We start from the raw sequence: 18,047 nt of genomic DNA on the forward strand, positions 1-18,047 counted from the left end.
CTCGCAGCATTTTCCCAATTAAATTAGGTCGGCTACTTGAAATCTGTTCCACCATTCAACTCTGTTTAAGGTCATGTTCATTGTCATATCTCATATCATTGATTAAATTAAATCTTTAGCAATCTATATGGCCATCTCATTCTTTTTGTTCAAGATTAGCTGATGCCCTCATCAATAAAAAAAAACGGTGTACCTAGTGCATGAGACTCCCGCCAGTGTGGGATCTGGGGAGGGTCATAATATATGCAGCCTTACCCCTGCTTTCGCAAAGAGGCTGTTGCCAGACTCGAACCTATGCCCGGTCACAATAGAGCAACCTTACCATTGCAGTTTTCACCAAGGTCCACCCTCTTAAATGATTTAGTAAAATAAAGGGGTCCAAAGGGATGTTTTATTGCATTTTTTATTTGTATTTTTCAACATCCTGATAATTTTGGTTTGTAGGAGATCTCTTTATAACTGGACTTCCATATTTCATGAGTTAGCTGTTGCTTGTTGCTTGTTTCTTAAGTATGATGTATCTATTTATAAATCTTTCAGGAAAATTCTGTATCAACCACAAAGTACAGCATACTTACCTTTTTACCGAAAGGGTTGTTTGAACAGGTAACATATTGTGAACCTATGGGTTAAAAGAGATTTCTTTTTAGGTTATGAACTATCAACTGGATCCTTATTTATCTTAGACTCCTTTATGTACTGTATGGTTCTTGTTCCACTTATTATTTTCTCCTAAACTGTTTCCTCTCTGTTCATGTTGACAGTTCAGGCGGGTCGCTAATTTATACTTTCTTATGATCTCTATCTTATCTACAACACCAATGAGGTATCTTGTTGGAGTTGATCTAGTTTCTTTTGGATTAATTTTTGTTTTGAATTATTTATTCATTGAAACATTCTTTATTTGAAGTTTGTGTTTGAGTGGCAATTTTATTTGCACAAACATTTCTGTGTGGCAATAATTAAAATATTTTGAGGACACAGAAATTTCTGCTCCTTTATTTAACCTTTTTATTTGTTGATAGATAGATTTAACCTTGTGCACTGGGTACTCCCCTTTTTTTTTAAAAAAAATCTTGTATATGATTATGAATAATTGCTCTTTTTGTGGCAGTCCTGTAAATCCTATAACAAATGTGGTACCATTGAGTCTCGTGCTTTTTGTCTCCCTCATAAAGGAGGCTTTTGAGGACTGGGTAAGTAATATACACTACTACACTTTCTGAAATATGTTTTTGTTGAAAGATTTATGTTTTTATTTTAGGAAAAAGGTTTCCAGCACATACAAGGCTGGAAACTATCCTGCTCAAACAGCCCTAAATGCTATGTGGGAGTGGTTGTTGGTCAACTGGATAGATGGGGAATAACGTGGATAGTCCATGTGTCAAGTTTGGTGGCCTATCTCAAACATATAACCCATTGCATATGGGTCTTTTCACCTTACTTTTGCAACTGTCCATGTTCTTCCAGCAGTTCATTTGAAATTTTTGGAAAAGGATCATATTGACATGTAGAAAAGTAAGATTATTCTGAAATTAAGCCATGACTACTGATGATTGTTCAACTTGTCCAATATTTGAGCCCTGACTGAATTGCCACATCGCAGCGTTGCCAGAAACCCAAATTCTTCCATTTTAATTGAGAGAATATTTTTTTATTTTATTTTTTAGAAGTTTCCGAGCCACAGGGTTTAGTTTGTTCCATCTTTGTTGCGTCTTTTAGATATTTCATGGTTCAGAGCAAAATAATTATTTAAAGTTGATTGTTTCTTTTCCTTGTACTGTAAAACAGAAACGTTTACTTAACGATAGAGTGATCAATAGTTCCCCCATAGATGTTTTGCAAGGCCAGAGATGGGAAAGTATTCCCTGGAAGAAGCTGCAGGTTGGAGACATTGTTAGAGTAAGTTGTCTAACTTTTTCTTGCCCCTCACCCCTTTTTACAAAATTTGATGACGTATGAGGTGGGGTACCATAATTTTTCTTTTGGGGATGGATATCTTAGGAGATACTACTATGCTTAAAGAAGTCTTTATCTTTGGTCATCCTGTCATAAATGAAGTGGTCATCAAATTATGCGTAGACCACTGCACATTTTTTTAGACAAAGGCTTTATTTGTAAGGGAAAAAGAAAAGATTATAGGTTAAGGCTAGAAAGACTGAGTCTGCATGAGATACTTTGTCCAGTCTCTTCTCATTTCACATAGTGAAGAGTCATGAACACTTCACAGATAGAACGTTTACAAGTAGTGGCTCACACAGTCTTGGGATTGCCTGTATAACAACTTTACTAAGGTAATTATTCCTTGATATGGTTTCCTGTTGCAAACTGCTATGTACTAGTATGTCTTGATCATAACTTATAGCTTATAGTATGAATCTGATTGTTGCATTGGTTGTAGGTTAACCAGGATGGGTTCTTTCCTGCTGATCTACTGTTCCTTGCTAGCTCAAATCAAGATGGTGTTTGCTACATTGAGGTTCTTTGTCATTACCTTTTACTGCTTAAGCTTCATTGGATTTATTTGCTGCTCTAAATTATACATGCTTATCTTTTCCAAAGAAAAGCTGGCGATATTTTGTTTGTGCTATTTTGGTTTTGACTCTCTCCCTCTGTGCTTGTGTGTGCATGCTTCTTCTTCTTCTTTTCCTCCAGACTGCAAATCTTGATGGTGAGACAAATTTGAAGATCCGAAAAGCACTGGAAAAGACTTGGGATTATTTGACTCCTGAGAAAGCATCTGAATTTAAAGGTTTAATCTTCTCTAATTACTCACCATGTTGCATTGAGTTTGCTTGGACCAGAATTTTAGAACTAAATCCTTATTGAGATTTGGTTAAAGAGCATACCCATGATACCATTGAACTAGTTTTTAAAAGTAAGCAATACATGCTTTCTTCTTGCTTGATTTCAGATGATATCATATCCCATGCGTTATAGCCGGATAGGTATGATAACGAAGCTAGATTACCGTTAGGCATAAAATCAGTCTTCAGTAATGTATGGTTATTTTCAAGAAATCCTATTCAAATCCTTTATCTTATGCATGAATGCATGATAATAAATTAGTTGAATAATTTCCAAGTCTTTTCAAACTTCATGATCCTGTTAAAGGCTCAAAAACAGAGTCAATGATTTCAAGTATTGACAATCAGACGTCAATAGGGTCATCATGCTTGTCAACTCAGCTGACTACAGAATTCAACAGCAGCAGAATCACTGAATCAACTTTAAAGAAAATCTAACAGATTCATGATTCCGGGGGAAAGTTGCAGATTTAATACATGATTAGTTCATTACTATTCTGCAATTTTTTTAACCAGTCTACTACTTGAAGCATGATTTTTCAACTTAGTCGAGATCGCTGGTATGGTAATAAAGTAACAGGCAGCAATGAGGACCAACCAAGGCTATCAATCCATTGTTGCACTTATTGTAGAGAGAAGGAAGAAAATACCAGTTTTAATCAAGAAAATCGTCATTTATCAAGTCATGCTTCTCTTTATAAGCATAATTATGGACTTCAAAGTATCTAATCCTACCTTGATTGCAACTTGACTCAACCTCAAGTGGCTCCTAGACTCCTAGTTGAACTCATGACTCCTAACTTGACACAAATAAATAAGAATACTCTCTTACAGTAGTCTCTGAAACCGACAAAAACCCAAATTTACTTAAAAAGAAAGATTGGGAATTAATAGAAATAATTATGCCAATCTAATTACTAAAAAAATAATTATTGAATTAAAATCTCATAAATTTCAGAAAAGGGGAAAAAAGCCAGTTTTCAAATTTGTAACTGTTGACCAACTCCCAACAAATGGCTGTAATCCCACCAGTAACGCCAATAGTATTGCCAAAAAATCCAAACCCCAGGACATCAGTTGTTATACTGCATCACCGCTGGATGCTCTCTTCTCAATACTAAACTAGCATATTGCATTATCTTTCGGTAGACTTTAGTAAGCACAGGTTAAATATAAATAAAGGGTGAATATTAACAAAAAAAGACATGGCATAAAGATTCCTGGTTGAGTCAATTAAGATTCTTTCCTGGTTGAAACACTTATTTGTGCCATGTGGAAGGATGATTTGGCAATTCTGACTGTCAGATGTCTAGGGAATTGTATGGGTTGGCCATGTGGTAAATTTCAGCTCCAAATTCAATCATTTATCCATCCATGTAATGGCATACCCTCTCATATATCTATGCATCCCCTTAGTAATCTGTTCACCCTCTTTTTTTTTTTGGGTGAATAAGAATTTCAATACCAAAAGAAGAAGAGAAGAAATTACAAAAGGCCCTAAAGAGGAAGAGCCCAACCAGCCAGCCTAAGCATTAGCCGGAGCAACCAAGGAGACATTTGAGAGACCCCAGGACTGAACAATGGTCCTGTTCCTATGGGTGTCTTTACAAGTAGAGGGGGGAAGTAAAGATAGCTTTGCTTTAATTTCAAAGGAAATGGAATCCCAAATCTTTTGGAAAGGCCGAGAGATGGAAGTCCATTTTCTCAAATTACGCTCCATCCCAAATCTGTTCACCCTCTTGGTAGGCCACGAAATGGAAAATTCAGTTTGGGCTGAAACTTGACATGTGAGTAGGGGTTGATGCAGCAGCCAAGTACAAGCTACAGTACCAGAGAAGGAGAACTAAAGATCAGAATTCTACGCTCTCTAGGAATCTTATTCCTATTCTCTCTGAGAAATTTTTTTTTTGGGTGAATAAATAAATTCATTACCGGTTATATTCTTTTGCAGGGGGGTTGGGGGAATGAGGATCCAAGGTCCTTTTTGCCTCACTCGTCCAAATGTGTACACACATTTCAAGTTTGGGACAGAGAAAACAATAATGAGGAGGGATAACTTCACAGCTAGTCGACATTGACACGGAGATAATGCCATGAGCTCCACACCTCCTCCTCCTCCACCTTCAACCTCTACCACCCCCTCCACCATCTCCGTTACCTCCACTCTCTCCACCTCTATCCCCTCGGCCCCCGCCACCAACTTAGACTACGCCTCCACCATCTCCAACACTCCAACCATCCCCGCTACCAACTCTGACTCCACCACCACCATCGCCAGCACTTCAACCACCCTCGCCACCTTAGCAACCCCCCCGGTGGTCCAAAAACCTTGTCATCCCTTCTCTCTCCCCCTCCCTCCTCGAGCTCAGGCCTCTCCCTCCACTTTTTTAAGCCCTATGTCGAAGATGGTGTCTCCTTTGCTCTTTCCAGAAATTTCCAAATGGCAATCGTATCTTGTGGGACACTTCCTTGGCTCAAGGCCTTCTTTCAACACTGTCAAGGCTTCTTTCTCTGAGTAGTGGAAAGCTCATGGTGCCCTTGATATCTTCCTACTTGACAATGGTGTCTTCATTTTCAAGTTCTTCTCTGAGGATTCAAAAGCTCGAGCTCTGAACGGTGCTCCGTGGCTTGTCGGCTCCGAGCCTATCTCCCTCCACCAATGGGATCCCTACATCCAGCTCCACAAGGTCGACCTCAGCTCCATTCCCTTGTGGATTACCCTGCCATGTCTACCATTTCACTACTGGAGTCAAGAATGCCTCAGTAGAATTGGTTCAGTCTTGGGACACCCCCTCTACTCTGACGTGCGCACTCTCAAAATAGACAGACTCTCTTTCGCAAGAATTTGCGTTGATGTCTCTGTTGCTTGCCCACCGCCATCCTCGATCTCCATCGTGGAAGAAGATGGGTTTCGCTTTGAACAACCTAGCAAGTTTGATTGGCTTCCTCCTCACTGCCTCCATTGCAAGTTGTTTGGACACCACTCTCGTGACTGCTCCAGCAAAGCTCCTCTTGTCTCCCCTGATGATGATCAAGACACCACTGCTCACGCCCCTGCAGATGCCCTGGCTCCTTTGGTTCAATCTTCATCGTTTCAAGCTCCTTCATCTTCAAGACCTTCTCCTGCTGCCACCTCGGACACGCCTCAGTCTCTCGCCACTCCACCTCTTGGTCGCTCTCCCAGTGCCGCCTCCTACCATCCTCCTCCCCCAACTTCTGGCCTCTCCAGAACCCCTAGTAGAGGAAGGGTCAAGGTGTGCGTCCGCCATTGACGTTGCCACCGCCACCATGCTCCAATGTCTGAGTCTCTGTTGCGCAGGGAAGTCTCTACTCCTGTGCCTGAATCTACGCTAACAACCTGCGATGCTCCTTCTTGGTCTGTAAATCCTGATGGAACCTCGATCCTTGGTCCCCATGGGCTGGCTCCTCCAGCTGCTTCAAGATCCTCAAGATCGATTGCTCCCTGTTTTAGGTCAAGTTCTCTGATGGCAGAACCTGAATCTCGGCTGATCAGCTCGCCTTGTCGCAATGCTGAGTTCTCCACAGTTGTACCTGCTGCCAGTGAGATTTCCTCTCCATGCCTGGATGCTTCGTTGTCTAGAGCTATGCCATCTCTGGCTTCCTTGGTCGCAGATCCTAAAAGGGATCGTTTTGGTCTTATCCCCAGACGCTCCTCTCTAGCTGGGAACCTCGAGAACACGCGAAGCCATTCTAAAGTAAGGCCCTCTCTCTCTACCCGTTACGACAAAACCTCTTCAGTCCCCAAATCTCACCTTCCTCCTCTTTTACCTAACCCTTAACTTAACTTCGGGTCCCACCATAACCCTGGCCCCACAGCACACCCTAACCGTTCTACTCCTTTGACTTCCCTAAACCAAACCCCTTCTAACCTGGCCCAACCGTTACCTAAACCTGCCTCTTCTTTTTTTACCTATAATCTCCCCATCATACCCCCCCAAAACATCTTTATCTCAACCAACCCGTCCACCTCTTCCACCAACACCATCATCGGGTCTCAATTCCCTACCCGACCCTCTCCCCATAACCTTAACAATATCTTAACCGACCACTCCCCCCCCCTTCCCTGTTCCAACCCCTTTTCCCTTCTCTCCTTGTCCAATGAGAGCTTCCTCCCCCCTCACCCTTTGCTTTCCCATTGTGAGCTGGTCAGCTCCTCTGATGCCATCGTCATTGCCCGTCATCGCCCTACCCTTGCGCACTTTCGCAAGAGGTACAAAAGTGTCCCCCCTAGGACTTCGGCTACCCCCTTTAGTGGTCCATGACTGTAGGAATCTTTTGGAATGTCAGGGGTCTTAATTCCCTGGCCAAACATCATGAAATTAAAGCCCTTTTCAACTCTTCTCATTCATCCTTTTACGCCTTGCTTGAAACTTGTGTCCTCCAAGCCAATGCCCCTCTCGTTGCCGCTTCCATAGCCCCCCCTTGGTCCTTCATCTCCAACTACAACCATTCTCTTAATGGGCGTATTTGGATCCTTTGGGACCCCTCCAAGATCCACATCTCCCTTTCCCATTCCTCCCCTGAGTTTATTCACCTCTTTTGCTCCATCCCTAACCCCTCCCTCTCCTTCCTCACGGTGGCTTATGCCTTCAACTGGGCTGTCGACCATTTTACCCTTTGGGATGACTTTATTCTCCTTAATGCAAGATCTGGATCCCTTCCCTGGGGGATTGGGGGTGAGTTCAATGTCGGCAGATTTCAATCTGAGAAAATTGGAGGTCGCCCTCTTGATTCCCTTTCTGTCAATGCTTTCAATGACTGCCTTGAGGAAGTTGGTGTTGATGATCTTAGATGGTCTGGGGCACCCCTAACTTGGTACAATCGCAGAGGGGGGCCAGACCAAATTGCTTGAAAGCTGGGTCGCTTCCTCATCAATGAAGCTTGGCTCTCCACCTTCCCCCATTCCCATGCCAATTTTCTTCTTCAAGGTCTGTCAGACCACAGCCCTTGTCACCTCCTTATTCAACAGTACTCCTCCTTTGGCCCCAAGCCTTTTAAAATTTTCGACATGTAGACATCTCATTCCTTGTACCTCCCAACCATCCTCAAAGCCTGGAATCCCCCCGATCCCGTTCCTCCCTCCCTCTCATTGCTTTCGCCAAAAAGCTTGTCTTACCAAATCTGTCCTCAAATCTTAGAACTCTTCCACTTTTGGCAATATCCATTCCCGGATCTCGTCTTTTCAATCCGACTTGGCCAGTGTACAATCTCGCCTTCAATCGGATCCGCTCAATCCCTCGCTCGCTGCTGGGGAGAAGAAGCTTTCTGAAGAACTCTCTTCCCTTGCCTCTAATGAAGAAAGTTTTCTCCGTAAAAAATCCCGTATTAAGTACCTGGAGCTTGGAGATTCAAATACGGCTTTCTTCCACCGTTCTTTAAAAGCCAGATTGAGCTCCAATTCCATCACCTAACTCATTGCCCATGATGGATCCCAACTCTCCTATGTCCTCGACATCAAGTCTGAGGCTGTCTCCTTTTTCACCTCCCTCTTTAATCCCCCCTTCCCCCTCCCTCTCCCCTCCCCCCTGGCTTAATCAACAAATTTGTTCCCTCCTCCTTGGCTAGCTCCCTCCTTGCCCTCCCTTCGGACGATGAGATCTTCAAGGCCATCCTTTCCCATAAATCCAACAAGGCCCTGGGCCCTGATGGGTTCAGCATGGGGTTCTTCCTCAGCTGCTGGGATTTTATCAAAGAGGACCTCTTCAAAGTTTCGCAGCTTCTTCTTTAATCCTAGCCAACTTGCCCAGGTCAATCAGACTTTTCTCTGCCTCATCCCTAAAAAAGATGGAGCCTTCTATCTGTCTGATTTTCGACCTATATCTCTCTGCAATCTTCTTTACAAGTTCATTGCAAAGATCTTGGCTAACCATAATCAACTTGTCATCACTTCCTTAGTCAACTCAAACCAATTGGCTTTCATCTCTGGTAGAAGCATTGTGGACAATATCATTCTCTGCTTTGAAATTGTGCGCGGCTTTGATCGAAAATCCCACTCACCCACTTTCCTTATGAAGATTGACCTCCACAAAGCTTTTAATTCCCTCAGATGGAACATTATTTGCGATGTGCTTGCCTAAATGGGCTTGCCCCCGGCTTTCATCAGATGGATCTATGCCTGCATCTCCTCCCCCTCTTTCTCTGTCATTGTCAATGGCGCCTCCGCGGGTTTCTTCCACTCTCAAGTCGGGATCCGTCAAGGCTGCCCCCTCTCTCCCTTCCTCTTCTCTCTGGCCCTGGAAGTCCTCTCGAGGAGCATCCAAGCCAAAACTGACCTCCACCTCATCTCCCCTATTCCCAAGTATAAGCACATCAATCGTACCCACCTGGCTTTTGCGGATGATTTAATGATCTTTTCTAAGGCCTCCCCTCTTCTATCTCTGCCATCATGTCTTCCCTTCATCTCTTCGAGAGTCTTTCTGGCCTCTGAATCAACCTCCTTAAATCCAAGCTCTTTCTCTCTGGGATCTCGAATTCCAATAAAGACTACCTTCTGCGCCTAACGGGCTTTTCCCTGGGCTCCCTTCTAGTGAAATACCTAGGCCTCCCCCTCATCCCTACTAGGCTCTTTAGTCACCATTACACCCCCTTGCTTGACAATATCCACAAGCGCCTCCAACTCTGGAAAGGCAAACTCCTCTCCTATGTGGGTAGGCTCGAATGCATTAGATCGGTCCTCCAATATTCCTACATTTATTGGTGTGGTATCTTTGGCCTCCCTAAAACCACCATCAAAGCCATGTAGAACCTTTTTTGTGCTTTCCTTTGGAAAGGGAAGGAAACTTCCAAATTCTTCCAACCAATTAGCTGGAAATCCATCTGCCTTCCTAAATCTGACGGTGGCCTTGGCATCCGCCGTATCCGTGATTCCAGTATGGCTGTAATTCTGAAGCTAATTTAGAAAATCTCCTCTAAGCATGACTCCATTTGGGTTCATTGGGTCTACTCCCATCTCCTCAAGAACGACTCCATTTGGACCGTCCCCACTCCTGTGATTCCTCCTGGGTCTGGCGCAAGATCCTCCTCCTCCGCCCTCTGGCTCTTAGAGCCACCTCCTCCTCTATTGCTGATGGATCCTCCATCTCTCTTTGGCTTGACCCCTGGCACCCTAATGGGATCCTCTACAACTTCTTTGGGGCTAGATCTATCTACTCCACCGGCATTCCCAAGTCCGCTCCCCTTTCCTCCATTATCTCTCATGGAGAGGAACCTTAGGAGATGGACCTCCAATTCTTGGTCCTATGATCAGATTTGGAAAGCCATCTCTCTAGATGTTTCCTCTAAATTGACACTTCTCCCCCATAACGCCTTTTGTGACTCCCTAAGGAACATGCATATTGTTGTTTCCTGGGGTTTAGATAGTGCTCTTTTACGGCCCCACTCCCTTTCTTAGTTTGGTTTGGGGCTTTTTTCTCCCCCCTCTTGCTTTCCCATTGTATATTCCCCCCTCTTTTCCTCGTTTTGATAATATATTTTTATCCACCAAAAAAAAAAAATAATTCATTACCAAAGGGAGGAAAAAGAAAAAAAGGGACCCCAAAGGGGAAAAACAACCAGAAAACAGCAAGCCAAAGTCTTAGCTAGGGGGGGGGGCTGGAGCAACAAAAGAGACATTTGGGAGACCCCAGGAGACAATAATGAGCCTGTTCCTTGGGGTGTCAGAACAAAAGGAGGGAGGAGCAAGTGATAGCTTTGCTTTAATTTCATAAGAAATGGAATCCCAAATCTTTTGGTAAGATCGAGAGTTGGAGGTCCATTTCTTGATATTGTGCTCCATCCAAAAATGGTTAAGAGTTGCACAAAAAGCCATCTTTCGGACCGTATCACAAATAGAAAAGCCAGTATAGGTCATATCAATCCAAATCCATTCTCTAGAGGGAGGAAGAATTCTTTTAGGGGCAGGCCAGCATTTGCTCCGAATGCCCTTCCAGATGGCAGCCGATGTAGGGCAATCAAAGAATAGGTGATTCAAGTCTTCCACATTGTTCTAGCAGAGGCAGCAAGCAGGGGAGACTGAGATCTGACGGCTGCGAAGAAAAGCCTGAGTTGGAAGGCAATTGGTGAACACTCTCCAGGCCGTGAAGTAGTGGCGGGGAATGTGATGCTTGAACCAAAGAAGATTCCGCCAAGAAACCAACGGGCCTTTCAGACAAATGAAATCCCAGGCTGCCTTGGAGGAGAAGGAGCTTGAGTTGTTTGACGACCAAGTAACACAATCGCCTCTACTCACAGGTCTTCTGGAAATGGAGGGAAAATCATTCCAAATAAGGTTAAGAATAGGGGAAGAGGTGGGGAGGGGGGGGGGGGAGCCCAGCCAGCTTGATCAAGGATGTCAGCCACCAAAGAGAGCCTATGAAGTTTGTTTTGGAGTTTTGTGTTCAAATTGGTTTTCCTGTTTTGACTATGTTCATTTGTCCTAGTTCATGTTGAATTTGAATTTTATGAGTCTAGTCCTATTTTGTTTTCTTCGATTATGGGTAATGTATTTGGGTTCAAAGCCCTACGCACTCTACGTCTGGAGGATCTGCGAATCTTGTTTTTCTTTAATATGTCAAGTGATTATTATGACCCAAAAAAAAAAAGAAGTAATTATTAGAAATTTGAGTCTATATTATCTTGAAGTTTATGTTCTGTTTTTAGAGTCATAGTTTGAGTGGGACTGTGAAGTACTAGTCTGTTTTTGACTATTCCAAGTAGTAGTTTGAAATTCAGTTTAGGACTGTTAGAGAGAGAGTGTATTAATTCTATACATGGAGTGGCCTATGGTCTTAGCCACGAATTTTTGAGCAAGTAATGTGGATTGAGTTCTGGTACCATGGATTTCAGACCATACCCTTGTGCATTCAGGAGTGATTATCTGCTGTGGATTCAGAACCAAACCTGGTGGATTCCAAGCCTGAAGATTGGGTGGATTCCTAATCTGGTTCTTTCTATCCTTCTTTCTCTATTTCTTCTCCATCTAATCAGGTCAGAATTTCTTCACTTTTTTTCCCTGCGATTTACAAGATACTTTTTCAAACCTATTTATACCAATCATTCTTCTTATGGCTAGATCCAATCTCCTGGTTTCTACCAGAAATTTCAGTTTTGAACTTGTGTTTGATTCTAGTTGCTGAATTATTTCCTGGAAATATTCTACCTAGCCTGATTCCGATTGGTGTTCTGAATCTCAGATTTATTTTCTGTTCTACAATTCTCAACTTCTAGGTGAAATCTGGTTTCCCTAGTTCATGTGTACTTCCATTTATTTTCAAAATTCTAAATTGCTTTTCTTAAACTGATTACAATTCTCTGCTCATTTTTCTATTTGAATCTCTACTTTAATTCTGTTCGAGTCCTTCAAGTTCTATGCTCGATTCTGCTGTTTTAGTTTGCTTTTCAAGTTTCCTAGTTCTAGTAGGATTGCTTAATAATTCTGAATTGGTCCATTGGATTTTAATTTAATTTTACTGGTTTATTCTCCTTGATAAATCGACCACTTGACTAAAGAGTTAGCCTAATGAGATATGTATTTACTGAGTTATTAAATTTCTCCTAATCTGAATTCTTCCTTATCCCTGCAGTTCTGGAAATTCTCTAGTTTTTCTAAACCCTAGTCTTTTAGGTGAGTAGAAAAGCCCATTAGGGGCCCTCGGGGTCTAATTTCCAACCAGGGATTCCTTAGTGGTTGGGCCATCCAGAAAATCTGTTCCCAAAAGAAAAACTATGAACTTAAATATGTACGTTTTTTGCATCCTTCCTAACTATCTCAACACGGGACAGTAAGAGTCAATAGAATTTAATCACCCCCCAACGAAAGAAAATGGAGACCGTTGAGTGATTAGATTCCCCACGCGTAAGAAAACTGAGTGCTCAAACAATCTTTTTATTTTCTAGGAATACCAAATCTATAGTGTTTGAGCAAATTTTGCTGTGAAAAATGTTTTAGTACAAAATTATAGTCTTAGCTGGAGGTGCAATGAGAAGCCCAGTAGCTGCTTTTCTTCCTTCATGAGTGACTTTTTAAATTTTAGGAGTCATTTGGATTTAACTTTTCTCCAGCTCGTCCATCCAATGTTCATGCATGTCTGAAAATTCCCATTTTAAGAGAAGCACTTTTATTTTCAGTGCAATCTTGAATTGTATTCAGTTCCATCACGTTATCTCTTTCCTTACTGAAGCAAAATTTAAATAAGTCCATAAACTTTTCATCTATGCCATGTTTGTTTCGGAAGAAATGGATAAAAAAGAAAAATAGGAATATTCTACTTTTCTAGTTGTTTGTTTGTCAATGGGGAAGAAAAGAAATCATGGAATATTCTTCTTTCAAATTTGAAATTGCCTTGGGAATGGTGAAATTTTCTTTCCTTGCAATTTTTCTTTCCAAAATTGTAAGATTTGGCAAGAAAATTTCACTTTTTGAATTTATTTTATTTTCTTGATACTTTTTCGTTTTCTTTTCTTCTCTATTCATTCTTGCCTAAGAAACTTGACCCTACATAAAATAAAGATGAATTCTGTTTTAGAGTACAAAGCTCATACGAGCTGTCTTAGACAGCAGATTCAGGGTGCACACTGATATGCAAATATTTTGTATTTTATGAGATGCGTAATGCGTTTATGTGACAGTTTACTTGATGCAAGTAGTGATGTTTGGGCAGAATCTATGACTATTCATTTTTCCTTTTGAGTTGTGGAATAGTTAATGACTTGCCATTGCCTAGGCAAAAAAAGTTGATACTATTCGCCATCCTGAAATAAAGTAAGTAAGAATATAATTCAGTAAACATACATGATAGTTACAAAAGTTGATAGAATCATGTAATAAATCAGTGAAGCACTTTCGAAAGAACATTCTTTAATCCCCTGAGATTCCCCCACCCTCTATGTACAATTGTACATGCATGTTAAAGAAAAGATAAATAGAAAGACCAAAAAACAAAGTGACATTATATATAAGAAAAAATGGAGCATAATATCAAGTTAGTACCTGCATGTGCAAGATAGCAGACTTGGTTGACTACTGACTTGCTATTAGTTGATTGACCTAGCAATTAACTGGTCATTGGTTAGTCAACGTTTTAATTGCACTGCACGCTAGGTGCCATACAAAAGAATCTTCTGCTGAAATTGAAGATGTGGTGTATCTGGCATGGTTTCATAAGTATGCCCTTGTTTCATGGATCTTCATCTTATTATCCTGATTCTTGCAAATTCATCTATTTGTTTTTATTTTTTAAATTTGTTCCCATGTGATTTATTTCTCATAGTGATTCTTATCTTGAATGCAGGGGAAATACAATGTGAACAACCAAATAACTCTTTGTACACTTTCACCGGCAACCTTATTGTCCAAAATCAAACATTGCCCCTTTCTCCAAATCAATTATTGTTGCGAGTATGGTTTAACTTCTGTTTTTCTCTTGTCATTAATGAGGCTCAAACAACTGCATGCATGCCTATCCTGACAAAAAATTCTAATGCCATTTATGCTTTTCATGGCCCTTGGATGTTCTGTTGAAAATATGTGAATCAGTCGTTGTATCTTGCCACTGCTAAGGGCTCATCTCGTGTAACTTCTTTGCAGTGATTCCGAAGGGTTTTTTAATATTCCTAAGCTATTTGGTAAAAACTTGATTCCTTGAAGCGATTCTTCGATTTTTGCTGTTTTGGAGTTTTTTTAGTGGGCAGGGCGGGGGGGAGTTGAAAATCTTTTGCTTCTTATCCTAAGAATTTCTTCTTCCTCTTTTGTGGGAATCATTTGTAAAAGTCAAAGAATTGCTTCCCAAAAAGAATCATTTTAGAGAAGTAGAACTTATACTTACGGCTGGTTAAGTTTTCAATTTCTGGTTTGATGCTATTATCTTTCATTCCAATTTACATCTTTGCATGACATGGGTGTCAGGCCCCATCCCCTCTTGTTGTATGTTGAGCGCAAAGATAGATTGGCTTGATTTGTACCATAACATGAATAGATTTTAGGTTTGTGATCCTAGATACTTGTTCTCTTCTTTATACCGGTTTATTTCTCTCAAACACCCATTTGAGAGCTACTATGCAACATTTTCAGTGACATTCTAGTAAGAGACCTATATATACTACTGTTTTTTCCACTTGATATTTGAAGCTTCCATCTTAGAGGTATTTTTCACTTATCAGTGTAACTAATGTTATCGGTTCAGGGATGCAGTCTCCGAAATACAGAATACATAGTTGGGGCTGTTATATTTACTGGGCATGAAACAAAGGTATGCTCTCTTTCCACTAGCTGCCATGTGGTTTCTTTTGAAAACTCCTTGTCACCCTCCCCCTATACTTGCTGATCCTTATATGCATATACAGCATGATGGGATCAATTTCTTTCTTTTTTTAAACTTCTGGTGAATGGACTTGTAATCATTATGATGATTTGTCCTTAGGGGTATAATTGCACTTGTACCTCATCTTATTTTATTATAAATAAAGCATGGCTGCTGTCCATGTATTTGGTACCATTGTCAGTGCGAAGAACTTTAACTTTAGCATCAAATTGAGTGTGGACCATACTGTGAAACTTTTGAAAAAAACTATACACTTCATTCTTATGACGCAGCAAATACATCCAAGTAGTAGGAGTGTTGCAATCAATGAAGGTAACAAACCGGCGATATCCAGTAACAGAAACACAACAGGTAGGGCCCCATACATCGAAATGTATCAAAAAAAAGGTAGCTTCACTAATATTATCAGAACTAGGGTAAACAGTACCGAGTCTGCTTGGCTAAAACACAAGCATCACAGAAAAATTCATTCGGATTACAATGCTGAAATAAAATCGGAAAAACTTTAGCTAAAGTTCAAAGGGGTGGTGGATGGCCCAAACAGGCCTATGCCATCGATGCAAATCGGATAAAGCTAACTAAGGAGAACCTGTGTGAAGAGCTTGAGAAGTAATAGTAGATGGAGAAGGCTAGTCATTGTCAAGCAAGTATCTACCACTGCCAATCGTTTTCCCCGTCACCAAGTCCTAAAAAACACAATGGGATGGAAAAAAAAATGTGACTACACAATTCAAATCTCTTGTAAGACTACTAATGGAAAGTATGGGATGGAAAAAAAATGTGACTACACAACTCAAATCTCTTGCAAGACTACTAATGGAAAGTAGATTAGTAGTAAAATTAAGACATGTAACATAGAGGAAAGGGATAACAAAGGAGAGCATTGAATAGAACCCTTCCCTGAAACAGTAGAGAGGGAACCATCAAACAACTAACTCTGTCTTTACCATGGTTTTAAAAATCGGGAATCGGAAGAGACTAAACTAGGCGATGTGGGACTAAAAGTCTAAAACCCACGTAATCCACTTACACTTAATAACATAAGAAGAATAAAACTATCCCAAAAAGACCAGAATACCCCCACGGTATTCTGGAGTACATATTCCAACACTCTCCCTCAAGCTGGATTATACAAATAAGTAAAGAAAGAAGATCCAGCTTGAACTAAAGAAAAAAGAACTCCTAATAATGCTAACACTCCCCCTTAAGTTGGCGCATACAAGGTACTAATGCCCAACTTGAACAAAATGGGAAAAAACTAAGTTGCAGTAGAATCCAGCTTGATATATCAATGTAGCTCCCAAATAAACCTTCAAGAACTTGAAAAAATAGATCTTCAAAACTTAGACAGACATGATCAGCAAATCGGGACTGGAATGTCTTTCAAAAAGGTAGTTTCAACGATCTTCAATAGCTATCCAATGATGAATCTCAGATTGTCATAGTGACATAGAATCTTGAAGTGAAATAACTAGAGCAGCAAGCAACGAAAACAAACTGAATCAGGCAGCGGAAAAAAACTATATCAACCCAACTGAAAGTTCTCAAATAGGCAACAACCAAATATCTTCAATACTTCAATCTCCCCCTTACGGCAAACTCAACCCAATAACAAAGTAGATACCCATTGGCAATGGTGAAAACTCTGATCTTCTATGTTTTGCATCAAGTGTTCTGCAATGGCTGCAAGGTTTTGTTAGTTCTGCAATGTCTGCAAGTTTTTGCAAGTTCTGCAATGTAATATTCAATCTCCCCCTCATGTGTAGTGGTACACGTGGACAAATAAAGGAGATGATTTAAGGAATAATGGCAAAAAAACGTAATTTTCCAGAATTTTCCAAAGGTGCTATGGGTAATTAAAAAGGAAAGAATGGCAAAATTGTAATTTACTTGAAATTTTCAAAGGTGTTATGGGTAAATACCAAAGGTATGGGATATGAAGGGAATTAGAATTATTGAAAGGGAATGGTGTTGGAAAAAAGGATGGCATGACTGTAATTTGGTGGAAATCCACTTTTAAATACAATCCAAGCCAAAGGGCAAACTGGTAATAAACCAGAATTTTCAAGGGTCAATTGGGTAGTCAAATAGGGGAATGTATTAAAAAGTAATGGCAGTTCGGTAAATAATCAGAATTTTGCAAGGGGTCAATTAGGTAGTCAAATTGGGGAATGGACCCAAGTGGGATTTAATATGTATTGTGCAAGGACAGATTTGGAAAATAATTTAATTCCCTAGTAGAAAGGGTAAACTAGGAAAGGAATGTAAAAAATGGATAAAAGATAATAAGAGATAGCGAGAAGGGTATTATGGGAAATCACAAAATAAGGTTTTAAGAAACCAACTTACGAAGGTTGTCTTCAACCTTACGACAGAGAAACCAGGGAAAGCTGGGCAGCGGAAACCAGGGAAGAAGAGGAACCAGCAAAGGCAGAAAAAAAAAAGGATCTGTTCGATTCGATGTAGCAGAGAAATCCTTCAGTCAGGCTCCCCATCAAATCAATAACTTTGAGACCCCCTCGTCTCCTTCACAAAACCAGGGGCGGTAGTCGTGGATGCAGCGGCAACCCAGCAAAATCTCGCAAGGGAAGAGAAGTAAACCACAACTGCTGCAAACACCATACAACCAGAGCACCAAACACCGCAACCAGCCCAGCAGGAAACCAATATGTAAATCTGCAGGACCTTTTTCTTCTAGAGAGGGCTGCACCTTCAATGAATGGACGTTCTTCAGATGTTGGTTCGATTCACACAACAACAGTCATCTTCTCCAACAAAATCACTCCATAATAACAAAAATAAAAGGGCAGTAATAGCAGCCCCATCTCCAGACAAATAACACAGCCAGCAGAAAATTGCAGGTGGATGTCCTTCTTCCACCTTCGAACCAATCCTCAAAATGGAACAGCGGCAAGTAACCGAC

General features: G+C 40.9%; 1 protein-coding gene across 2 annotated transcripts in view; it reads left to right on the top strand.

The window, feature by feature from the left end:
- LOC122671373 (phospholipid-transporting ATPase 3-like) overlaps window positions 1–18,047 on the top strand; it is a 91,157-nt gene that overhangs the window by 35,279 nt on the left and 37,831 nt on the right. Inside the window, exons 2-9 of one of the 2 annotated variants that reach the window (XM_043868542.1) lie at window positions 541–606; window positions 765–826; window positions 1,115–1,196; window positions 1,792–1,902; window positions 2,402–2,479; window positions 2,656–2,752; window positions 14,096–14,202; window positions 14,987–15,052. In XM_043868542.1, coding sequence (XP_043724477.1) covers window positions 541–606; window positions 765–826; window positions 1,115–1,196; window positions 1,792–1,902; window positions 2,402–2,479; window positions 2,656–2,752; window positions 14,096–14,202; window positions 14,987–15,052 — 669 coding nt within the window. The remainder of the gene's footprint in view (window positions 1–540; window positions 607–764; window positions 827–1,114; window positions 1,197–1,791; window positions 1,903–2,401; window positions 2,480–2,655; window positions 2,753–14,095; window positions 14,203–14,986; window positions 15,053–18,047) is intronic. The other variant, XM_043868543.1, reaches the window with a different exon arrangement.

The sequence above is a fragment of the Telopea speciosissima genome, chromosome 8 (genome assembly GCF_018873765.1).
Source record: "Telopea speciosissima isolate NSW1024214 ecotype Mountain lineage chromosome 8, Tspe_v1, whole genome shotgun sequence".
NCBI classification, from domain to species: Eukaryota; Viridiplantae; Streptophyta; class Magnoliopsida; order Proteales; family Proteaceae; genus Telopea; species Telopea speciosissima.